The sequence below is a fragment of the Panthera pardus genome, unplaced genomic scaffold (assembly GCF_024362965.1).
Source record: "Panthera pardus isolate Hobbes unplaced genomic scaffold, ASM2436296v1 HiC_scaffold_3, whole genome shotgun sequence".
Taxonomy (NCBI): domain Eukaryota; kingdom Metazoa; phylum Chordata; class Mammalia; order Carnivora; family Felidae; genus Panthera; species Panthera pardus.
The window spans coordinates 47356037-47381691 of NW_026526876.1; the positions used below are offsets into that span (position 1 = coordinate 47356037).

Consider the following 25655-nt stretch of genomic DNA (forward strand, 5'->3'; position numbering starts at 1 on the left):
TTGTGAAAATGTTTTATTTGCGGGAAGTTGAGTTCTAGATGACTGGGCAGTTCCAGAATGTAAAAACTTTAGGTATATACATGTCTGCTAGGAGATTCAAGGAAGGAAGGAGGTAGTTAACACTGATGACTTGAAGTCTTCTGTGACTTTCCCAGTGCACACTCAGGTGGCAGCTGTGGGGTGGTGAGCCTTTTCTAGAACACACAGAAGAGAATGGGAATATCACACAACATGTATTCTCTGTAATCCTGTGTTACGTTTCCTAATAAACTACTCTTTTCTCCTTGGGGCACGGAGAGGGGAAAGAACCTGCTTTTGATACTACCTCAAAAAAGGTACAGTACAACTTTTTTTCCTAACTATATATTTCTACCTTAAATTTTAGCACGATGGATCGGGATAAAGTGGGCATCCCCACAGATGGTGATTCACATGCAATCACTTATCCACCTGCAATTGTCGTTTATATAATTGATCCTTTTACCTATGAAAATAAAGACGAGAGCACTAATTCTTCTAATGTATGGACTTTGGGGCTACTTCGATGCTTTCTGGAAATGGTCCAGACTCTTCCTCCTCATATTAAGAGTACTGTTTCTGTACAGGTAAGAATGGTAAATGTTGCAAATAAAATTTATATAAAACAATTTGATGTAGATAGAAGTTTCAAAAATACTATTCTGTATCCAAATTAATTTTTTTTAAAAACCAGGTTCTATTATATTTTACTTTAAGTGATATTATGATAGAAATTTTCGGGAGTTTATGAAGATAAATTTTACAGTCATATCACATTAATAGAGGATAAAAAGATTGCATTTAAGTACATTAAATATTTCTCTTGTGTTGCTTTTATAAACTAATTTTTAAATTCATATGCTTAAATAGAAGACTAGAGCATGGGCCTATATAATTTTTCTTTTTTCTTTTTACGTTTATTTCGTTGAGAGAGAGGGAGACACAGAATCTGAAGCAGTCTCCAGGCTCAGAGCTGTCAGCACAGAGCCCAACGTGGGGCTCAAACTCATGAACCACGAGATCATGACCTGAGCCAAAGTCGGACATCTAACCGACTGAGCCACCCAGACACCCCTAGAGTATGGGCCTATATAAACTAGAATTCTAAATAAGACAGATTTCAAGTAAAAGTAGTAAATAATGATATTAACTTTTTTACAGATATTTTGAATTATTTCTTTATAGACTATAACAGAACTAATCAATGGCAGTATTAATATAACTGCTGTGTAGAAATTTTAAAGTTTTTATATAACCTGTTAGTAAAATTATTAAAAACCTATGTAATAAAATATAATTCTTTAGATTATAGTTTTAATTAGGTTTTATTTAAATTTTCTGGTAAAAGTTTTTAGAGATTTAGACCCACAGTTCTTTTTATTTTTATTTTTACAAGTTTAACTTTGTAATATTTGCTTATAATTCTTAGATTGTTCCTTGTCAGTACCTGTTGCAACCTGTGAAGCACGAAGATAGACAAATATATACCCAGCATTTAAAATCCCTGGCTTTTTCGGCCTTTACCCAGTGTCGGAGACCACTTCCAACATCAACCAACGTGAAAACATTGACTGGCTTTGGTCCAGGTTTAGCCATGGAAACTGCTCTTAAAAGTCCTGATGTAAGTATGTTTTCTGTGACCAAAATTATTGAATGATTATACATTTTATGATTTTATACAAAACTACAATCCTCTGTTTATTTCTCATTTTCCAATTATCTTATAATTGAATAGAGATATCACATTTTCAGTAAAAGATTTTTAGGATTGCATAGTACCAATAGTACCTTAATTTTTTATTTTACAGAGACCAGAGTGTATTCGACTTTATACACCACCTTTTATTCTGGCTCCAGTGAAGGATAAACAGACAGAGCTAGGAGAAACATTTGGAGAAGCTGGACAGAAATACAATGTTCTTTTCGTGGGCTACTGTTTATCACATGATCAAAGATGGATTCTTGCATCTTGCACAGATCTGTATGGAGAACTTTTAGAAACTTGTATCATTAACATCGATGTCCCGAATAGGTACTTCTGTTTCCTTAAGTGTATCATTAGATCATCCATTTAAAAATACTCTCACACACACTATATTTCATTATTAATGAATAGAAAAATAGAAAATTGGAAGGTTATATCATTAAGTTTTGGAATTGTGGGTGATACTTTTTTTTTTTTTTTTTTTGGTAGGTAATATATTGTATAATTTAGGAGTATTAGAAATAATTTTGAGAGGTGTCAGACTTTGGCTCAGGTCATGATCTCATGGTTCGTGGTTTGAGATCGAGCCCCGCATCAGGCTCTGTGCTAACAGCTTAGAGCCAGGAGCCTGCTTCGGATTCTATGTCTCCCTCTCTCTCTGCCCCTCCCCCGCTCATGTTCTGTCTCTGTCTGAAAAAATAAATATTAAAAAAAATGGAAAAAAAATAATTTTGATTTTTGTTACATAGAAGAGAGTAAAGTACCTAAATTCTATGTAATAAGGCTTGACACAATGATTTTAGCCTAAAAAACTTTGAAGCATGGAATGAGAGAGCCTCTGCAATTTAAAAAAAAAAAAAAATCTAGTAAAGCATCCTAGGACATTTATTTCTCTCATGTGCCATCTAAAATATAGTCCATAATTAGCTGCATTAACTTCATTTACTAAAATTGTTGACTGAAAATTTTGCCTTTTAAATTAAATATTGGAGTGTCTTTTGAAAATGGTGGCCTTATTTTTAGAATAATTCTTGGTAGTAATTAGGTATCATGGCTAGTTATTTCTGAAGGTTGTAAGTAATAGATCACAACAGGTAAGCCTCATATTAAGTTATAACTTAATAGACATTTCTAGTAATATATTTCAAGGCTAGTGAACATGGACTAAGAGAACCTGAAAGGCAAGTCCATGAAGTAATTTTCAAAAAATTTTGAGGTTTGGTTCTATCCTTTATTATTTTTTTTATTATATGAAGGTTCAGTTTCTTTAAGTTCAGAAATTGGTTATATACAGAAATATTTAATGACTATTAGATTATAGTGATGCTGAAGAAATGAAATATAGAAACATTAATTTTATATTATTATAATGTTTTATTGGCTATTTTTAATAAACCTTAGAGAAGTACTTCATACCTTATTTCCTTGACACAGTTTTTATTATTTATTTATTTATTTTAAGTTTATTTACTTATTTTTGAGAAAGGGAGTGAGAGAGGGGGCACAAATCGGGGAGGGGCAGAGAGAGGGAGAGAGATTCCCAAGCAGGCTGCATTCTGTCAATGCAGAGCCCAGTGCAGGGCTCATACCCACGAACCATGAGATCATGACCTGAGCTAAAATCCAGAGTCAAACACTTAACCAACTGAGCCACCCAGGCACCCCATAAGTTTGATTTTTTTTAAATGCTAAGTTAGTGAGCTTTGGAAATAGTATGCTTATCTGTGAAGGTTGAGAAAGAATAGAGAAAGAAAAATATCACCTTTCCAGTACAAAGATAGTATTGCCATTTCACTGAAGTAGAAATGTCCAACTCTAGAGTTTTAGAGATCTGGGTTCAAATCCCGACACTGCCACTTACTGGCTATGTGATCTTGAGAAAACTACTTTAGCCAGCTAAGCTTCAGCTTCTCTGTAAGATTGGGAGAATAATTTTATCTGCCTCATAGGGTTGTTAGGCTGAAATGAGGTGTAACATGTAAATTGCACATAATGCTTGTTATGTGTTAAGTACTTAGTCAATCGTTGCTCAGCCAAGAGTGCTTATGTTACGTACTTGCCTAATAAAGGACTTATATGCAGAAAACCCAACAGTGTTGTTTGGTCTGAGAAACATAGTGTTTTGTTTGATATTCTTCAACTTAAAGTATGAAGCAAGGGTTAGCAAACCACAGCCTTTGGGCCAAATCTGGTCACACCTGTGTGGTTAGGTATTCTGAAGGACTGCGTTCATGCTGCAACAGCAGTTATTGTTGCAACAGAATCTTGATGGCCTGGCCTGCAAAGCTTAATATATTGGCCCTTTAGAGAAAAAGTTTGACAATCTCTGGTGTAGAGCAGTGTTTCTGGTGAATTTTGATGTTTTGTGAACAATTTTTCATTTTAAAAGTTAAATATTTTAATGTGTTGGGGCGTCTGGGTGGCTCAGTCGGTTGAGTGACCAACTTCGGCTCAGGTCATGATCTCACGGTTTGTGAGTTCGAGCCCCGCATCAGGCTCTGTGCTGACAGCTCAGAGCCTGGAGCCTGCTTCAGATTCTGTGTCTCCCTCTCTCTCTGCCCCTCCCCCACTCATGCTCTGTCTCTGTCTCGGAAATAAACATTTAAAAAAAAATTAAAATATTTTAATGTGTATTATAAAGACACAAACTAGCATAACCTATGATTTTATGTATATTCTTGCTTAGGACTATGTAGAAAGTGTCAAGCATTAAAATTAAGGGACCAGTTTTTCACAAATTTGAGCTCTTTTAAAATGTCATATGAATTTTAGAAATATTTAATTGTCTCTTGTATTCTGTACAATAGGGCTCGTCGGAAAAAAGGATCTGCTAGAAGGTTTGGTTTACAGAAACTTTGGGAGTGGTGCTTAGGACTTGTACAGATGAGCTCATTACCATGGAGAGTTGTAATTGGCCGCTTAGGAAGGATTGGTCATGGAGAATTGAAAGGTAAAATTGTGCTTTTGATTGTTAATTCATACACTGTTCAGACTACATCTGTGTAAATGTACTGAATAAAATTCAGAGGTTATAAAACTAGTTGTTTTGTTTTCAAAGAGGAATCACAAATGTCTAGTTCACAAATGGCCTAATTCCAATTTTGAAAGGACATTTTACTTTGTTTTGACTTAATGGCAGTGTTATTACTACTGTCCTTATTTTTTGTCTTCCATTTTTTCCTCTTTTTGCCCATTATTGCAGCTCATCCCCTATTTAACAGATCAGTTGATGTTGACCTATATTAAAATATGATGTTGAGTAACATCAGCAAGATTTTTGGTTTGATGATGATTCCTATTTGAGGAATGCAGTAACTTAAAAACCATTATGTTTTAACTTTGGTTCTACAGAGTGTTAACAATGCTGTTACTTTGGATGTTATATTTTTACTGTTGATACCCACAGATTGGAGCAGTTTGCTGAGTCGTCGAAACTTGCAGTCTCTAAGTAAAAGGCTCAAGGACATGTGTAGAATGTGTGGTATATCTGCTGCAGACTCTCCCAGCATTCTCAGTGCTTGCTTGGTAGCAATGGAACCCCAAGGCTCTTTTGTTATTATGCCAGGTTAGCTATCCTTAGTTTATATCCGATTTAATTCTTCATGCACTTGCACTTCTAAATATCATATAAAATTGATTCTTCTATTATTGAAAGAAAAAAAATTCTCTTTTCAGATTCTGTGTCAACTGGTTCTGTATTTGGAAGAAGTACTACTCTAAACATGCAGACATCTCAGCTAAATACCCCACAGGACACATCATGTACTCATATACTTGTGTTCCCTACTTCTGCTTCTGTGCAAGTAGCTTCAGCTACTTATACCACTGAAAATTTGGACTTAGCTTTTAATCCCAACAATGGTAGGTGAATTGTTCTTTAAAGGTTTGCAAATATAAAGTAAGTCTTGATGATTGTGGCTAATTCATCTGAAGAGTTCCTCCCCAAACCTATCCGCATCCTATAAATGTTTATGAAACCTGTGAATGTTACTTTATATGACCATAAAAGACTTTACATGTGTGATTAAGTTAAAGATCTTGAGATGAAGAGGTTATCCTGGGTTATGCAGGTGGGCCCTAAATGCAATCACGTGTATCTTTACAAGAAGGAGGCAGAGGGACGTTTGATTATACACAAAAAAGAAGAAGGCCATGTGATGGAAACAGAGAGAAGCAAAGTCAGAAATGATGCTATGCTGCTGACCTTGAAGATGAAAGAAGGGGCTATGAGCCAAGGAATGCAAGGAATATAGTTCTAGATGCTGGAAAAGACAAGAAAAGCTTTCCCCTAGAGCCTCCAGAAAGAGAATAGACCTCCTGGTACCTTGATTTTGGCCTAATAACCAGTACTTTGATTTCAGCCCAGTAAAACTGATTTTGAATTTCTGGCCCCCAGAACTGTAGAGAATTAAGATATGTTTTTTTAAGTCATTAAGTGTGTGGTGGGGCACCTGGGTAGCTCAGTCAGTTGGGCATCTGACTTCAGCTCAGTCATGATCATGAGGTTCGTGAGTTCAAGCCTCACATTGGGTTTGCAGCTCTCAGCGCAGAGCCCACTTCAAATCCTCTGTCCCCCCTCTCTCTGCCCCTCCCCCACTTGCACTCTCTCAAAAATAAATAAAACATTAAAAAAAGCTTGTGGTAATTGGTTAAAGTAGCAATAAGAAACTAATACAACCATTCTTCTACTTTATTGATACTGGAACTAGTGCTATGAATTGTCTCAAAAATATTTACTTATTTTAAAAGGCAACATTGATCATAAAATGTTTGTATAGGTTTTTGCCTGTGCTGTTTACCTGTACATAGACAATAGACTTTGTGGCACATTTTATATTCCTTTATAAATTGATTTGCCAAAATAATATAGTAATTTATATAAACTGCCATAGTAGGGATATAGCTTTTGTAGATGAACTTAATAGATTACATTTTAGTAGAAGAGAAAATAAATGATATTCCATTGTTGCCCTGAATTACCTTAGAACACGGCACATCTCTAAAGTCACAAGTAGGGACTATTTAATATTCTCTTCTTTTAATGTGTTATACAATAACTTGAATATTTTATTTAATAAGGAACTAGAGTATTAATTGTGCATAGTCCCATTTTAAATATATTTTCATTCCAAGCATGCTGTTTTGTATTATTTTACTGTTGCTGTTGTAACAAATTAACACATGCTTAGTATCTTTAAACAACACACATTTATTTTCTTATAGTTCTGGAGGTCAAAAGTCTGAAATCAGTCTTAAGTGGGCTAAAGTCAGGGTGTCTGCAAGGTTGATTCTGTCTGGAGGCTCTGAGAGAATCTGTTTCTTTGCCGACATCTAGAGACCACCTGCACCTCTTGTCTTCCATCTTCAGCAGCAGCAGCAGCAGCAGCATAGCATCATCATACGTCCTTCACTGACTCTAACCCTACTGCCTCCCTCTTATTAGGACCCTTGTGATTACATTGGACCCACCTGGATAATCCAGAATAATCTCCCCATCTCAAGATCCTTAGCTTGATCACATCTGCAAAGTTCTTTATGGTAACATATTCACACATTCCTGGGATTAGGATGTGGACATCTTTGGGGGAGGGCATTATTCACACTACCACATGCTTGTGTATAATGTATAGTTGTTTATATGGCTTCTAGAACAATACCTATCACATAGTAGGCATTAAATAGATGTTAATTAACCCATTTTTATTAAAATTCATTAATTTATTTTAACCCTCTTCTGCAAGTGACCATGGGATGTGAAAAATGGAATATTTATTTATTTTTCTTTCTCCTATATAGATGGAGCGGATGGAATGGGTATCTTTGATTTGTTAGACACAGGAGATGATCTTGACCCTGATATCATTAATATTCTTCCTGCATCTCCAACGGGGTCTCCTGTACATTCTCCAGGATCTCATTACCCCCATGGAGGTGATGCTGGCAAGGTAACCCTGTTATAAAAGCTTAATCTAAATGTCATTCATTAACTTAGTAACGGATTGATAAATAGAACACTATTTTTTCCTTGGAAATTAACAAGAAGTGAGAATTACAGTACCTGCATGCACTTTTGTCTTACAGATGTTAATACCTGAATCGCATATTTTTTCTTCAAATTCTTATTTAAATTCTAGTTAACATACAGTGCAGTATGGGTTTCAGGAGTAGAATTCAGTGGTTCATCACTTACATACAACACGTAGTGCTCCTCATATCAAGTGTACTCATCACCCATCCAGCCCATCCCCCCATCCACCTCCCTCCATCAGCCGTCAGTTTGTTCTCTATTGTTAAGAGTCTATTAAAAAAAAAAAAGTGTCGGGGCGCCTGGGTGGCGCAGTCGGTTAGGCGTCCGACTTCAGCCAGGTCACGATCTCGCGGTCTGTGAGTTCGAGCCCCGCGTCAGGCTCTGGGCTGATGGCTCGGAGCCTGGAGCCTGTTTCCGATTCTGTGTCTCCCTCTCTCTCTGCCCCTCCCCCGTTCATGCTCTGTCTCTCTCTGTCCCAAAAATAAATAAAAAACGTTGAAAAAAATTAAAAAAAAAAAAAAGTGTCTATTATGGTTTGTTTCCCTTTCTCTCTTTTTCCCCCCCTCCCATATTTTCATCTTTTTTTTTTTTTTTAAATGTTTATTTTTAAGAGAGAGAGAGAGAGACAGAGTGCAAGCAGGGAAGGGGCCGAAGAGAGAGGGAAATACAGACTCCGAAGCAGGCTCCAGGCTCTGAGCTGTCAGCACAGAGCCCGATACAGGGCTTGAACCCATGAACTGTGAGATCATGACCTGAGCTGAAGTTGGATGTTTAACCCACTGAGCCACCCAGGCGCCCCGTCATCTGTTTTGTTTCTTAAATTCCACATATGAGTGAAATCCTATGGTATTTCTCTTTCTCTGACTTATTTTGCTTAGCATGATACAGTCTAGCTCCATCCACATCGTTGGAAATGGCAAGATTTCATTCTTTTTGATGACTAATATTCCATTGTGTATATGTACCACATCTTCTTTATTCATTCATCAGTCGATGGATATTTGGGCTCTTGCCATAGCTTGGCTATTGTTGATAATGTTGAATTATATATTATAAACAGAGTCTCTAAGGCTCTGCTGTCCCTGACTTCATGTTTTCTTGGCTTTAGTCCTTCGACCACTCACCATAGCTTCTAATCAGGTATGGCTAGACCAGATTATTTGAGGATTATAGTATATGCTCTAATCTGCCATTTGTATCAGGGCTGTGAGGAGGAACATAATAGAAATATTAATTTTCTCATAAGAATAGGAAAAACAGGGGCGCCTGGGTGGCGCAGTCGGTTAAGCGTCCGACTTCAGCCAGGTCACGATCTCGCGGTCTGTGGGTTCGAGCCCCGCGTCGGGCTCTGGGCTGATGGCTCGGAGCCTGGAGCCTGTTTCCGATTCTGTGTCTCCCTCTCTCTCTGCCCCTCCCCTGTTCATGCTCTGTCTCTCTCTGTCCCAAAAATAAATAAAAAACGTTGAAAAAAAAAAAAAAAAAAGAATAGGAAAAACAATATCTTCTTCCCTCCATCCTAATTTTTAGTGTTTAGTGTTGGGAAGCAGCTGTCTTGTTCTTCTATTTGAATTCAAAACTGATTGGGCTTCATTTGAGTAACATCTTTATTTGAGTGAAATTAAATATAGTTTTTATTTGATTATAATAGTATGCATATGTTTAGAACCTGCCTATTTGTTTATTCTTTAGAGCCTGACTTTTTAAAATAAGGAAGGATCTTTGCCCCATCTTACCTTGTATCCTTTCCTTTTGTTTTTAACTGGAAAGAAGTAAGATCATTGGGGCACCTGACTGGCTCAGTTGGGAGAGCATGCAACTTTTGATCTTGGGGTTGTAAGTTTCAGCCCCAAGGAGGGTGCAGAGATTAATTAAAAAAAAAAACAACAAAAAACTAAAAAAACAGTGAGAGTATTAAAATGTGTGTGTGTGTGTGTGTGTGTGTGTGTGTGTGTGTGTGTGTGTGGAAAAGCACCAGTAATTTCATCACTTTAAGAAAACCATATGTACTTGTAGCAAATTCCCTTTCACATGTATTTATGTTACAGCTTCCAATATGTATAAATAAGTATAATAAGTTTTTTAACCTTGTTTTCCCATAATTTGTTATGTCATTCCCAAAATGTTGGACATTTAAGTTTTTTTTTCTTTTTTTTAATGAAAAATTTTTAAGTTTATTTTGAGAGAGAGCAAGTGTGTGCATGCGAGCGAGCAGGTGAGGGAGAGAGAGAGAGGGAGAGAGAATCTCAAGCAGGCTCTGCACTGTTAGCACAGAGCCCAACACGGGGCTCGATCCTGTGAACCATGAGATCATAACCTGAGCTGAAATCACGAGTCAGATACTTAACTGAACCACCCATGCACCCCCCCCCCCTTTTTTTTGGTCTGTTATAGGTAATGTTGCAGTGAACCTTTGCATATCACTTTTTCTTCTTTTTATCTATTTCCTTAATGTAAATATCTAGAAATACATGGACTAATCTAAAGGATACAAGCATAAGCAGTTGGCATATTAATTTCCTCTTAAAACTCTTGAAATAAAGCTCATTCTTTTAGTACTGTTACTAATTATGATCTTCTTACTAAGTAGATAGCAATTGATTTTTTTCAATATCTTTCAGTATTTTTCTAAATTGACATCATAAGATAATGAGACTGATTGCCATTGTGTATATATAGTGCCCAAGTATATATCAAATGAACTAACACTTTTAATTTTTCTCTCTTAAAGGGTCAGGGTACTGATCGGCTACTTTCAACAGAATCTCATGATGAAGTAACTAATATTCTTCAGCAACCATTGGCCCTTGGTTACTTTGTGTCAACTGCCAAAGCGGGTCCGTTACCTGACTGGTTCTGGTCAGCATGTCCTCAAGCACAATATCAGTGTCCCCTTTTTCTTAAGGTATTTCCATTTTTATGCCAGTTCCTAAATAATACTAATCGACGGCTTAAGTCTTAAACACAGAAGTGTCTAAGGTCAAATGCATTGCAATATATGACAAGAGCACAAAGAAGTTATCTAATTATGAAACAGCTCCACGTTTTAAATTGATACTAAGTTTGAACTTTTAATTAATCTTAAGTCATATTTCTGGGACCCTTGCTCTTATTATTTTCAGCTGCACATATGGAAGTTTAGAGCTGGGTGAAAACTTCTATTACTTTTAATCTAATAACTTTTCATTTTCTAGGTGAGCATATTAAAGTTCAGAAAAACTCATTTGTCTAAAGTCATAAATTGGTTAGTAGACTAGGATTACAGTCTGGATCCTTTCATGATTATATGGTTATTCTTTGAATTACATCATACTGTACTTCTGTTATGCCTCAGTATTTGGGGGATTAAAGGATTCATAATTTTGTAAGAATATTTGATATTTAGATCCACTTACTACCTCCTTAAAAATTTTTTTTCTAGCTTTGTGTAAATTGCTGTGTTAAAACTACTAAGTCATTTTCAAGTACTAAGACTCCCATAGTGACTTATTTTATCAAAACAAGTTCATTAGCAAGTGCTGTAACAAGGTTGAGATACATCATATAATGGTAAAATGAGATTTGAAAGCCCTATCCAGAGTTTGTTGCTTCTGCTTACTACTTTTCCAAAATAGGAAATTCAGATCTGATTCACTTATTCTTATATATGCCCACCAGAAGTTGACAATTTTATTCCAGAGGTCATACTAACTAACCTAACTTCTTGCCAATTGATTTTTAATTGTAGGGTAAAAGTTGGATGCTATGCTTTTAGTGGGTACTTGAACCAATAGGCTTGGTATCTTTTAAGCCTGTTGCTATTAAATCTTGATACCCTTGGCCAACATACCATTGAGTCCGTGACATTTGAGATTAAGCAATGAACTTCTGTAGCACATAAAGAATACAACAGCTGTTGATCTGAATTGACTATTAATGAGGTGATATATTTAGGAAGGTCAGCCAAGGTAATAAAGTTTTATCATATGGATTTTCCTCTCTTTCCAATATATGTACAGTGGTCTATATAGATCTCATTACAAGAACATATTCCCAAGTGTGTTTCTGCAAAATAGTAGTCCTTGGTGTTTCTATAAAACAAAGGGTTTTTTGGTCCTTTGGGAAATGTTACACATGCTTTCTGCTCCCTTTTGTTGTTATAATACATGTGTGCACATTAAAATCTCTGAAAAATAGTAGCAAATAACATTGTATACCTACTATTTCCCAAATTTACTTTAATACACAAGAAAGCAATTGTGTAACACCAGTTAATAATTCATGACCTTAGTGTTTCACGGAACATTTTTTTAGGAAACACCACTTTACAAAAAGTCCAAGGGACTATCCAGATTCTTTTCTACTCAATATTTATTTGCAGAGAGGATAGTGTAAAGTGGGCATTCACCCTCAGATACAGTGTAACAAGATTAGGACTTCTGGTCTGAATTACCAGGTAAGGCATAATTTACCATAATTTTGTTCACCTTTTATTTTCATACATTCCATTTTATTTCCTGTACCATAGGCAATAAAACCACCCGATGTGTTTCTCTTTGCTTAGAAAAATAGTAGATTATTCCCTAGATGATTTAAAAAATCTTTTTATCTTAGAAATTAAATGGTAATTTTGGTACTGATTATATTCATTTAATCTGTAGTGATCTGTCATATGAGACTTGTCTATAACTTACAAATGAAGAGTTATGGGCAGTTAAAGACATTTCTTTGGTTATATTCTTGAATATATATTAGAAGAGTTTATACATCTATTGCAGTTGTAGAGATCACCTAAATATAAAATAGTACCTTTTACTTTATACAGAATGAAGTCTGCTAGTGTTCTGCAGTCAATACCTCCATCTCTCATAGTTTTTTCACACTTAATATATTGACTCAATAAACAAAATGATTCACTTTCTTTAATTGAAATGTGAAGAAGAGTACCACATTCCTTTCTTCCACTCTTCATTGTCATACCAAAATGGGTGTGGCAGTTGTTACTAAGCCTCCATTATGAAATTGCATGGGCAAAGGAAGGCATTCTATGTACTGTATTAGAGTGCTTACAATTCCACCATAGGTAGCTTTATTTAAAATTTGTAGCTTTGTATGTAGTATATTTGCATATGCTGACTTTTTCAGTGCTAGACCTAGGTGTATGTGCATAGTCTTAAGTTCTGTGTAACCTGTAGACAGGTTTATCAGTTTAGTGCTTCCTTAGACATTTACTTGACACATCTAGGCATGTTACATGCAGAAAATAGATAATAACTTTATTTTCTTTTTTTACTTTTTATTTCGTTTTTTTAATGTTTATTTTGAGAGAGAGAGAGAGAAAGGGAGAGAGAGAAGCGATCAGAGGAGGGGCAGCAAGAGAGGGAGAGGAAGAATCCCAAGCAGGCTCTGCACCATCAGTGCAGAGCCCGACTTGGGGCTCGATCCCATGAACCGTGACACCATGACCTGAGCTGAAATCAAGAGTTGGCCACTTAGCCAGCTGAGCCACCCAGGCACCCAGAAAATAGATAACTTTAAGTAACTTTTAAAATAACTATTAAATAACTTTTGAAGGGATTATTATGTGGTCTCAAAAACAATAGAACTGAGGAAAATTAAGATTGAATATAAATTACGCACTTAAACAAGAAGAACAAGCATCTTTATAGTGGTGCCCATTCATTACATAGGTCGAAAATGTATTTCATCAAGGACGAGACCTTGGGAAAACTTGGGAAAATAAGGTAAAACCAACAGAACTTTTTCATTTGGCTGACTGATTACCTGTTTTTTTAGGCCTCTTTGCACCTCCACGTGCCTTCAGTGCAATCTGACGAGCTGCTTCACAGTAAACACTCCCACCCACTTGACTCAAATCAGACTTCAGATGTCCTCAGGTATAGCTCTTTTTACCATTAAAGGTTCTCCATTGCAACTTGGAAAGAGTATAATGTTGATCCTTATGTATTTTCCTCCTATTTGTCAATAATTTATAGTTGTGTACCCTTGGATCTCTAGATGAATTACATCATTCAGAATGAGTCCTTTTCTTTCTAGCATGTGTAATCTACTTTTGAGAATACTTTTTTTTTGAAAATTAGTTTATCTTTAATTTCCCCAAGGACTCTCTCTTCCATACCTTCCACCGTTTTTTAAAGTGGCTTTAAATCTTAGATGCCATAATTGGAAACTGCTTCCAAAATCTACAGTGTAAGTATATACAGGACTTAAAACAGTTTATTTACTTTTCAGGTTTGTTTTGGAACAGTACAATGCACTCTCCTGGCTAACCTGTGACCCTGCAATCCAGGACAGACGCTCCTGTCTCCCAATTCATTTTGTGGTGCTGAATCAGTTATATAACTTTATTATGAATATGCTGTGATCTTCATTGGATGGAACTGTGCAAGAAGAGAACAAGGAAAAAAGATATTTCACTGCAAGATTAAGTTATAATTATCTTCTCAGTGAAAGTCATCTGTGATGGGGTCTAATTCTTATTACTTCAACAAATATTGTTTTGACTTGGGGGGAGGGGCTATAACCCTGCTATTTTTCATTGACTATACTGAACTCTTTAGGATGATGACTGATCATACAAAACGTATTATAACATTTTCGTAGCAAAATTAACCTTTTTTTTCCAGTCACAGTATTTGTGAAAAGTAATGAGCCATAGTACCCAGTCATGTTAAATGAATATTAAAAGCATGGAGAGGAAACATGAGGAACAATGAATTTCAACATATGGCTTCAGAACATCAAGATGTTCTTGTATTGGATTATAGTATCTAGTATTCAAAAATGCCTGCATCTCTTATTTATTGTAAGTTTTTAAATGTATAAATTGTCTTATATTTCTTAACCTCTTTTATAAAAATTTTCCTAGAAGGTTTATACTGCCTTCTTGCTTTAAAGCAATTGGTCTAAAATATATGTAATCGTCTTAATTAAAAAGTTGCAGTAGGGTTGCTTTTAGAGTATTATTTTTTTGTAAGGGGGTGGGTGGGACAGTAAATTTGTATTGTCTCGATGTACAGTTTAATGGGGATAGAGGGGGAATAATGTCCATACCATTGTGTGTGGAGGATTTACAGCTAAGCTGTAGTTGCAGAGTACATGTACAGTAATGAAGTTCACTGTGTTTATAAATTGAAAAGGTACCGGGTCTTACAGCATTTTATATATCACACCTTTACAGAATAACATGATGGCAATATACAAGTGATATTGTTGGGTGGTTTAACTTAGAATAAAATGAGAATTCTTCAGTTATATTTTGTACTATGGTTTAGGGCTATGACTAATATTTCAGGCCATTTCCAGTGAAAGAAACTTAGTTTTACAAGAAAAACATTTGCTACTGAATGCTTAAACTAATTTTGGTGTTTAATGTTACATGCTTAAATGTTTTTTTCAGTTTTGACAGTGGCACATCTAGGCATGGGAATATTAATTATGAAAATTATCTTCAGGATCTGCTATAAGGTTGAAATTTAGCCCAGCTCTAGGCATTTTACAAATTATTTTAAGAACAGTCACTCTGATTGTTTGACTTTTTTTTGTTTTTTAAATTAAAGATTGGGAATGTATGTGAGAGTATGCATATGTATGGATGTGTGTGTGCAATCAAACTGTGGTGTAAATAGATTCTCAGTGAATTCTGGTATTCAGACTATTCCACTAGTTAAAGAACCATTTTCTAAACTTAACCTGTTTCCTTTTGCCTTTTTTATTTATTTAATTTTCTTGGTTTGGAGATGGCAGTCCCAAACACCAGAGTCTGTACTTTTCTATAACACAGCTCAGATTAAGGCAGGACATATGCCAAGGAGGATCTCACCTCCCTAAAGAAGGGACTTGAATTTTAGGGACTTTAATTCACCCCTTCCTTCAATACAGCTTTTCCCCTTCTTGTTTGCACATGCCAAGATAAATGCTTTTATGCAGGCTTTACCCCTTTAAAAAGTTGTTTCTACAGTGCTGCTCACAAGAGAGTCCAAGTTAGCTTCCTGCCTGTGTTGCTGACTTGAATTCACAGTCACCAAGTCTACCTATCTTTCTTGGAAGCAGTCTAGAAAAATTCTGAATTTGTACATTCAGTAATTCTCCACAAGGACAAAATCAGTTGTATTTACAAAACTGTAATTCGGTGTGTTTTGTTTTGTTTTTACTGAAACTTGTTTTGTAAATACTATATGCTTAGCTTAAATATCACTTTCTTACAAACAATATAACTTCTTCAAATTGTGTATATTAAACATTAGCAAGTCTTGTTTTTTCTATAAAAAACACACAACTGGTGACAAAGGTTTTCAATCACTTCTTCAAAATTATAATGCAATTCCAAGGGTCAGCATTTTTGAAATTAGAATTTAAAGATCACATCTCTGCATTCATTTTTAAATTATGCTAGCACACTACAGATTATGTTGGCATGTTTTGTTCTATACTTAAAAAAAACTTGTCTGAAATTTGAGGGGAAAAAAGATGCTTATTTGGAATATCTATAAAAAGTATCCTCTTTTTTTTTTTTTTTTTTATAAACTTAGCTTAGTAGTGACTTAAAAATAAAAGCTATATTCTCAGTTGTTTAATATCACTAGCTTGTAGTGAACACACCTCAGTTTGAGGATAGATTTTAAAAAAATTATTCCCTGACAGTTTCTTTTATATGGAGCCATAAAGAAAGGAACCCAGTATACAATTCCTTTTTATCTGGGAACAGGGAGTAGTTCCCAAATATATAAGATTTACTGATAAGATTTTTTTCTTCCCTTCATATTTAAGTTCACACTTAAATAGAAAATTATTAAATATCCATTAGAAAAGGTCAAGAGACTTATTTCAAAAAGTTAAGCCTTTTATGCAGGATGATGGATCTGACTTACTACCATACTGTCACAGACAAGTATGGGTAGTTTTTTGTTTGTTTGTTTGTTTAAATGGTAAGCAAAATAATATATACTTTATACCAGTTGATCACCAACACATTGACTTCTTTGTTACAGTGCTAATGTCTGTTTTTTGTGCAGTTATCCATTACAAAGCAGGGTGGAAGTACAGTATTTTGGCATTTAAAAAGATTAGTTATATAATGTCTGCTTCCAGCCAGTGAGAAACATCTAGCCATACTTTCTTATGCAAGCCATTCAGTTATCAGGACTGTGAATTAACACTGTATGAATAAATTTCTGTACACCTTATTGTTTGGCCAGAAGGCCACCAAGTGTACTTATATGTAATCCTTAAATTTTAAAGTAGCTGTAATTTTTAAATCTTTCTAAACTTTTCTTAAACCACTAAAATTAAGCTCTTACTACTTAGTCAATTATCCTCAGCTGTATTCGTACTCAATTGTCAGTATGGCACAGATTACTGTATTAAAATATTCTCCTTTCGTCTTCATATTTACCTTCTGAGGTAATTTTTTAACTTAATGTGTTACTACAAAGATTTGCAGATCTTTAATCAAGCACTATGTTAATACTGTAATATTCAAAATACTATGTTGCGTTATTTAAAATGTTCAAATTGAATACATTAAAAGGAAGTTTTTAAATGCTGTTGCATCATATAATTTGCTACTCATCCACTATGGCATCGCATACCAGTCTATTAATACATTTAATGTTGCATGAGTAATGTTTTGGTCTGGGTTTCCTCTTAAGATTTTAGTTTGTCTAAATTAAAGAAAAATGTTTTTGACATACATTTTTTTTGGTCCCTCACCCCCTCCTCCCCCACTCCCAATCAGCTGGAAATCTTAACCTTTAGGTTTTTCTTGGTGTTTTAATGGGCCCAGAACTGTGGTTTAAATTTTCATATATATGTTTTCTCTTTTGTGGAGTATTAATTAAAAAACTGGATTTGGGACCTAAGATACTCCTCAGGTTGATGTATTCATGAAGTTTTAAAATAGTTTTAGTTTTCAAAGTAAACTGGATTTGTGGACCTTAAAGTTACTGAGTTTAAACTACAAATTGTAACGTCATTACTGGACATGTCAGCATCAACTCTCTCAAATAGCTTGGTCACTTTATGAAGGGGCGTTTTAAAGTTGTTGTTTAGCAGTGACATTTAATATGGTCCAATTGCTTTTTTTTTTTTTTTTTTAATGTGACAAAAAAAGAATAAGGAACAAACACTATTGCTGCCGAATGCCATAACACTGAGTTGTACAAATTGTGATTGAGGAAATGAAAAGGTTTATACTTTTTAAAAAAAACAAAAAACAAAAAACAAAACTTCAAATGGAATAAATTATTCATGAAGCCTTCATTGTGGTGTCTCATTTTGTTAAAAATATTTCCATCTTAAACTTAAGTAAAAATTAGTGGTATTTTTTGTTGTAAGTCGAAAAGGGTAACCTAAAAATTGTACTTTTAATATCTCCATCTGAAGTATTTTATTAAAATTTTTCTAACCATATTAGTGATTAATATACAGGAAAGTTATATGTGTACATACATACTCCTTTTAGGCTCATCAGTTTGGTATCCTTTTTCTAGTCCAAAGCTACCTTCAGATATTTAAAGCTTAGCTCAGTCCTACTTTTTTGATCACATAAATGTTTTTGAAACATAAAGTCTTCAGATATGAACACTCCATTAAAATATTGTATGAGCAGCCATTTTAAATATTTTTGTCCAAACTTAAACTAAGGACAAACCCCAAAATTGTGTCCATTTTGAAATAGTGTTTGCCAGCAAAATTTAAAAAATAATCCTTTAAAAGGAGGTATATGGTGTTGGAACTTCTACCTTCTTAAGTTATTCTCTGTCTCACAGTTTGTATTACCTGTGATTTTTTTTTTTTTTTTTTTTTTTTTTTTTTTTTTTTATCTTGTTAGTCTAAAACCCTTTATGGCTGCTTCTTCCTCTAAATATCGAAAGTCTTAACATGGTCTGTCCCCTGCCTTCCCCACAAGAATCAAAATGGGCTTTTTCCTGTGTTTTCCTCCTTGCCTCTTAGGCCATTTCAATTCTTTGAAAGCCCCATGGTTATTTTTGCCTTAACTTTCCACATACAACCTTGCCTCAGACTAGGTCCCCTAGTAATATACTTTTTTAAAGTTTATTATCCGAGAGAGCACAAGTAGGGGAGGGGCAGAGAGAGAGAGAATCCTAAGCAGCCTCTGCACTGTCAGCACAGAGCCCGAGGGGGTCAAACTCCCGAACCATGAGGTCATGACCCGAGCTGAAATCAGTAGTCACACTTAACCAACTGAACCACCCAGGTGCCCCCCTAGTATTTTACTTCTATTGTAATAATCTGTATGGAGCCTTCACAGTGTTTTTCACAGTTTGTATGAATGTTTGATCCTACTAAATGACCTCATGAAGGCAGAAACTGGGTCTGTTTTGCTTACTGATGCATCTAGAATCCAGCACAACATCTAGCACATTAATAGGGCACTGAAATACTTGAATAGACTTCTTGTGATAAATACCTCAAACTATAGTACTTAGTTGAAGTGTGAGTTCTGCAAAAATTCAAATGAAACTGTACAATCTAATTACTTGGGACTATTTTCACATTAGTAGAAACAATCACTAGATGAGTATTCTTGTGCTCTCAGATTTGCCACCTTTTAGCTGGTGACTTCAGACAAAACTTTGAACCTCTTGAGGTCTCAAGTTGTTCATTTGTATATGAACACAATAGTAACCACTCCTTCCTAATGTTAGTTTTGTGAACCTCAAAGGATTACATAAAACATAGAAATTTGTAAAATACAGGGGCGCCTGGGTGGCTCAGTCGGTTAAGCGTCCGACTTCGGCTCAGGTCACGATCTCGCGGTCCGCGAGTTCGAGCCCCGCGTCGGGCTCTGGGCTGATGGCTCAGAGCCTGGAGCCTGCTTCCAATTCTGTGTTCCCCTCTCTCTCTGCCCCTCCCCTGTTCATGCTGTGTCTCTCTCTGTCTCAAAAATAAATAAATGTTAAAAATAAAAAAATTTGTAAAATACAAATGTGAGGGATGATTAATACAATACCTATGTTCTCTAGAAGAGTTGTGATTTAAGACCTGCCAGACCAAAAAAAAAAAAAAAAAACAAAAAAAAAAAAACAAATGCTTACAACAAAAGGACTCATTTATTTTTAATGTTTATTTTTGAAAGAGTGAGGGGTGGGGGACAGAGGATCTGAAGCGGGCTCTGTGCTGACAGCAGAGTGTCCAATGCAGGGCTTGAACTCCCAAACCATGAGATCGTGACCTGAGGTGAAGTCAGACGCTTAACTGACTTGAGCCACCCAGGTGCCCCAACAACAGGACTTTTAAAATATGTTTCTAGCAAGATCATCCATGGAAAAAAATGCAAAGAGTCAAGTATTTAATACTTAATTTTTATCTCCCTTCTGTCCTAACCTACTCTGACTAAAAAGAAATCAGCTTGAAGGGTCTTTAAGCTCTAAAACATAAAGTAACACACATATGATGAAATAAAATCTGAGATACTTAACTGATTTAAAGCATTTAAAGGTGTCAGGTCCAAAGGAAATATATCCTCGGTACTAAAAGAACTTGTAGATATGATTTCAGAAATGCTGTGGAAAACTGAAAGGTTCCAGAAGAGTGAAAATGCACAACTTGCTCAGTTTTTAAATTTTTAAAAAGATGGGGTGCCTTGGAAGCTCAGTGTCTGTCTCTTGGCTTTCAGCTCAGGTCATGATCTCAGGGTTAGCGAATTCAAGCCCCAAACTGGGCTGTGCTGGACAGCAAGGAGCCTGCTTGGGATTCTCTCTCTGCCCCTGCCCTACCCATTCTCTCTCTCTCTTTCTCTCTCAAATGTTATGTCCTAGAAACTACTAATAATTTATTTCACTTTATGAACAAGTTCATTAGAGACCAGCATAGTTCCACTAAAGCACTATTTAATAGACTGTTTACACTAGTCATGAGATACACACCTTTGACTTTTAGCCATCAATCTGCTGAGAAACATACATGCGTATACATAATTAGTTCCATAAGCCCTCTAGAGTGATAAGAACAACAATGTAGTGCATATACAAGAAGGAATAGCTTCTTGTATCAATCTACATTTTATTTTGACAGCATTAATAAACAGATCATGGAAATGGACATTCAGGTTATTTAATAAGGTTTCATGGTATTGTTACACTTAAATCATTAATTCAACAAACCAGTATTAAGTACCATACTTTAGTTCCTGCCCTCCAAGTACTTACTTTGGAAAGGTAGGAGAAACAAATTTTAACAATGTAGTACAATGTGTGATGTGCTATGATGGAACGAAGTAAAGGGAGCCTTGAGAATATCGAAGAGGGATACTTTAAGAGATAGGCGGTTTGTCTGGGAAAGATTTCTTAGCAAGGGAACACTGGAAGTGAGACTTAAAGGATTCATAGGAGGTACTACATAAAGAGAATAAAGGAATTTCAGACCGAAGGAACAGTGGGAGAGAAGGTCCATGAATAGCATGAAGGATTTGGGAAACAGCAGTTCCAACAGACTAAAACAGAGGCACTATGGTGGGATAGATAATGCAGGAATCCAAACCAGAGCTAAGAATTCAGACTATGAAAAACTGTCTTTTGAGTGCCACCTTAAGGAAAATGAACTTTATCCCAAAGCAGGGAAGTGTTTCAACAGTCGGGATGATTCATAATTAATTGAACAATCATACCAAAAAAGGCTTGTTGATGGAGCTGTATCAACCTGAAGGGATGTCTCTAACATACTATAGAATCTTGGCTGGACCCAATTCCATTCAATATTTTACCCATAAAATTAATGAAGAGATGATCTGCTTTGCAGATAGCCAGTGTAAAAGAAGAGTCCAAAAGATCTTGACAGGGTGAAACAATGGAAGAAATTTTGGGATTTCAAGATAAAATAGGACACTGTTGAGGATAATTATAAAAAGAGTTCCATATTGAGAACATTTGAGTTAGATGGCTCCTGACATCCTTGTACTTCCAAAATTCTATGAGTCAATTTCTAAAGAATATTGGTCTTCCTTTAAATACCTAGGTCTTCTAATTTCTTGAAGCTCATTTACTTGGCAATAATCTACATAAAAGCACCTAGTGTGCCTGAAACATAGTATTGTTTTTTCTTTCTGTTTGTTTCTCCTTTTCTTCCCTCAGTCTTACTGAAAAATAGTTAAGTAGAAAAGGATAAATCATAGTAAGCCAGTCAGAAGAGAATGTTTACTTCACTTAGGAAGGAGTGTTATTTTTTAACTTAAGTAAAAATAGGAACTAAGCAACGTGTTTCATCAAATCTAAACACCAGTAATTGTAAGACACCATTATATGTACCACTAAACAAATTTAAAAGATCATTACTGATCTTAAGACACCACAATATCAGAGATGTTAAAATGTGAAAAAGTCACCATAGAGTTGATGAAATATGTCTTTATGTGGGGGACAACCTCACTGACTCAGTTGGTGGAGCATGCAACTCTTGAATTCGGGGGTGGTAAGTTTGAGCTCCATATTGCATGTAGAGATTAGTTTAAAAAATAAAATCTTTTTTAAAAAAGAAATATCTTTGTGAGTAAAATGGTAATGAGCCTCAGTGCCACACTGGTCTTAAAGGGGGATTATTTTCTCAAACATTTCTTTCTCAAACGCAAAGTGTACACCATAATTACATAATATGCCCCTTTAGTAATCAAACATTTTGTGGTTTATAGGCAACTAAATGTTAGGGCTAATTTGTAGCATTATTTACTTTTCTATAAGTTCTTAATCTAATTAAGCATCTGAGCTGCAAAGTCTTTAAAAGTTGATCTTAGTATAGTTAGAGAAACCACCTCAGAAAAAGCAGATTTAAAACTCAAAAGTCCATCAGTAAATCTTTTTTCACTGAGTTCTGTATGGCTGTCAAAATGATTTCACTGGTGAACAATGTAGATCTCAAAGACTTTGACTAAGTGGATATGAGTGGAACAGGCGAGAGCCTAGGGTAACTTCCAGGTTTCTGGCTTGAGCAATTCTGGGTAGTGGTGATATTCACTGAGATAAGAATTGGAAGACAAGGAGAAGGGGACTTGGAAGAAGGTAAGTGTCAGTATTCATTTCCATTACACGCTGGCTATCTTATTTGAGCTGGGTGTGATTTGCTGTTAGATTGAGACAGATCTGTAAGTTGTTTCTTCATTAGTGATTACAGGATTGTAAGTAGAGTTGGAAGAAATTTTTTTTTTTTTAATTATTTTAGAGAGAAACAGAGCACTAGAAGGGGAGGGACAAAGAGAGAGGGAGACTGTAAAGATTGGGAGACACAGAATCTAAAGCAGGCTCCAGGTTCTGAGCTGTCAGCACAGAGCCTGATGCAGGACTCGAACTCGACCTCATGAACTGAGAGATCATGACCTGAACCAAAGTCAGACACTTACCTGACTGAGCCACCCAGGCACACCTAGAGTTGGAGGAGATCTTAAAAATCACTTAGTTCACATCCCCTTTCTCCCCTTATTCATCCCCCAAACCATGAATTCTCTTCATACTCCTCCTGTGAAAAGACCATCCAGGGAGATTAAATTGTTTAACCTCTGTCTCAGTCTCAATTTCCCCACAATTATAAAATAGAGACTGTTCCCTACCTCAGATAATTAGATCAGGTAACAGATATAAAATACTAGTGCCTAGCAAGTGTTCAATAAGTATCAGCTTAAAAATGACAATGTTGTACAATTTGTGACCGAATAGACTGTGAAATCAATTTTAGTGTGTAGTGACCAGCAATTAAACATTTTTTTAATGATTTTCTTTTTAAGTAATCTCTACACCCAATGTAGGACTCGAACCTAACAAACCCGAGATCAAGAGTCATATGCTCCACCAACTGAGCCAGTCATGTGCCCTGTGACCAGTAATTTAAAGAAGTGAAATAGAACATATAACATGTAGTATGTGTTATTTCATAAAAACTTTGTTCCTTTTAAATGTGGGCATATATGAGCATGTGTGTCCTGGGTCACAATGTGAAACTGTAGGTCAGGTGGATATAAGTTTGAGAAACAATGAAACACACATTAGTTCTCTTCTTCCTTTGTTGAAAGAAGAGAAAGTCTGAAAGCAGACTTTATTAGGAGATTAGTACTCTGAAATCTTGGAAACTATATAGTATGAGGCTGTATTTCTCTCTGTAAAATATTTTTGCTCCCAGCTTGTAGCACAGTATTTGGTAAGCAGGTGATACATGCACATTGCTTAAATCGGAAACTAGAAATAGTATGAAAATATACAGAGACTAGTCTTTAATCTTTTCTGCTTAGACTCTATTTGAAAACTTGTTGGAAGTTTTGGGTCCTCTTTCCAGAAGTGCCAAGCACACACAATTTTTCAGATTCCAGGGAATTCCTGAAACCCCATCCACCACTTTCTAAAGGTCTATGGACCTTGAGTTTTTTGTTCTGGTTTAAACCGAAGTATAGTTGACACACAATGGTACACTGGTTTCAGGTGTACAATATAGTGATTGGACAACTCTATGTTATACTCTAGGCTCACCATAAGTGTAGCTACCATCTATTACAATACCATTGACTATAATCTCTATGTTGTAAGGGAGTTCGTTATTCATTCCATAACTAAAAGCCTGTACCTCCCACTTCCCTTCACCCATTTTGCCCATGCCCCAACCCCGGACCCGAAGGCATAGAAACCCGAAACTAAGATGTTTCACTTGTGACTATGAGGGTATGAGGTCAAGAGCGAAAGAAAGATCAGGAAAAGGTTAATTTTTAAATTCGCCTATAAATCCCACGATTCCAGAGCTTAAGTGCTAGGGAGGCATAGGCAGGGACAGAAAGAAGGGTGCAGTCATTAGTGTTCCGGTCAAAGGATGGCGGAAACAACTTTAACGTTTCTTTTACATACGTTATGTCATTCAAGTGCCACAAAAATCCTGTGAAGATGAAACTGCAGGTCAGAGGGGCTTAAAGATTTAATCGGAAAGGATAAAAGTGATAGATTTTGGAAGAAGAAACTGAAAGCAGCATTTTAAATCTTCGGGAACGCAGTTAAGGGGACGGGAAGGAAGAGGTGGGACCGCGCACGCGCACCGTTGCATCAGCGCGGACGTCTCTGGGTTTCCTTTGCAGACAGCCTTCCTCTCAGTCCAGTACGGTGGCCGACGGGAGCCAGACGCTGGGGATGAATGAAGGTGCTGGGTGCAGGTTGAAACAGTCCCCTCCGCTTTCCCCTCCCTTCAGTGCGGTTTCTGCCTTTGTGCGGTGTCCCCATCCAGCCCTATCGCACTGCCGACCCCATTGGTCCCGGCGTCTGGGTTTTTGGTGCCTGTGTCGATTCAGGGCACAGCTGGGTTTGGCGAATGCGGATTTTCGCCTAGGCCCAACTTTGGGCCGCGCTCTCGATTTCTACCGTGTCCCGCCTGTAGGGCGCGGAATCGGTGTTGAGTCCCGGGAGGTTGGAGGGTAAATCTTGAGGTATGAAGCTTCCGTTTCTCAGGCCTCAGCTCGTTCTCCGATCCACGTCGGTCACTGGCCTTCCATTTCTCTGCCAGGGGGACTGGTTGGTTCTCGTTACGCTGAGGGCGAGACCTGTGAACACACACCGGTCTTGCTTGGCGCCACTGCTCCCTCAGCCCGCCCCTGTGTTAAAAGGCCAGCTCCTCTTGTTTAAAAACAAAGTAGCGTTTCTGCCCACGACTCTGTTAACCCATGATTTTGCTAGTCTGATGGATTGGAGGGGATGGCTTTGGCCACCTGCTCCCTGCCTTTTTTTTTTTTTTTTTTTTTAAGCTTCTGATTAGTGAAGATAAGAGAAGTGCTCAAGTGGAACTCATCCTTCTCCCATAGCTAATTGTAGCTCCACAGCAATTTTTTACCAAGCAACCCAGGGGACATTAGGATAGTGTTAGGCCTTGAGGACGTTGAGTCTGGCATTGCTTCTGCCTAGTGAGGAGATTTAGCAGTGCATTTATTGA

The 25655-nt window shown here is 36.4% G+C and overlaps 2 protein-coding genes and 1 long non-coding RNA gene across 5 annotated transcripts in view; 2 read left to right on the forward strand and 1 right to left on the reverse strand.

The window, feature by feature from the left end:
• The window catches only part of MED13 (mediator complex subunit 13), a 109127-nt gene extending 91119 nt beyond the window's left edge, over nucleotides 1–18008 (forward strand). Inside the window, exons 21-30 of one of the 2 annotated variants that reach the window (XR_002075509.2) lie at nucleotides 386–605; nucleotides 1448–1639; nucleotides 1827–2050; nucleotides 4531–4673; nucleotides 5130–5288; nucleotides 5399–5584; nucleotides 7520–7668; nucleotides 10480–10653; nucleotides 12109–12183; nucleotides 13524–13626. Coding sequence is in view for 1 of the 2 variants with exons in the window: in XM_019431058.2 (XP_019286603.1) it covers nucleotides 386–605; nucleotides 1448–1639; nucleotides 1827–2050; nucleotides 4531–4673; nucleotides 5130–5288; nucleotides 5399–5584; nucleotides 7520–7668; nucleotides 10480–10653; nucleotides 13524–13624; nucleotides 13980–14112 (1681 nt within the window). In the remaining variant the exon portion in view is untranslated. Of the gene's footprint in view, nucleotides 1–385; nucleotides 606–1447; nucleotides 1640–1826; nucleotides 2051–4530; nucleotides 4674–5129; nucleotides 5289–5398; nucleotides 5585–7519; nucleotides 7669–10479; nucleotides 10654–12108; nucleotides 12184–13523; nucleotides 13627–13979 lie in introns of those variants that run through there. The other variant, XM_019431058.2, reaches the window with a different exon arrangement.
• On the reverse strand, nucleotides 1–25309 carry LOC109256103 (uncharacterized). Its single transcript, XR_002075510.2, has 3 exons — nucleotides 24587–25309; nucleotides 23101–23216; nucleotides 1–194 (listed from the first exon to the last, which is right to left on the reverse strand). It is a non-coding gene; the product is annotated as an uncharacterized LOC109256103 (long non-coding RNA).
• Nucleotides 24770–25655, forward strand: part of INTS2 (integrator complex subunit 2) — a 60359-nt gene continuing 59473 nt past the window's right edge. The window contains exon 1 of one of the 2 annotated variants that reach the window (XM_053892320.1): nucleotides 24770–24872. In XM_053892320.1, coding sequence (XP_053748295.1) covers nucleotides 24863–24872 — 10 coding nt within the window. In that variant the 5' untranslated portion in view covers nucleotides 24770–24862. Of the gene's footprint in view, nucleotides 24886–25655 lie in introns of both variants that reach the window. The other variant, XM_053892319.1, reaches the window with a different exon arrangement.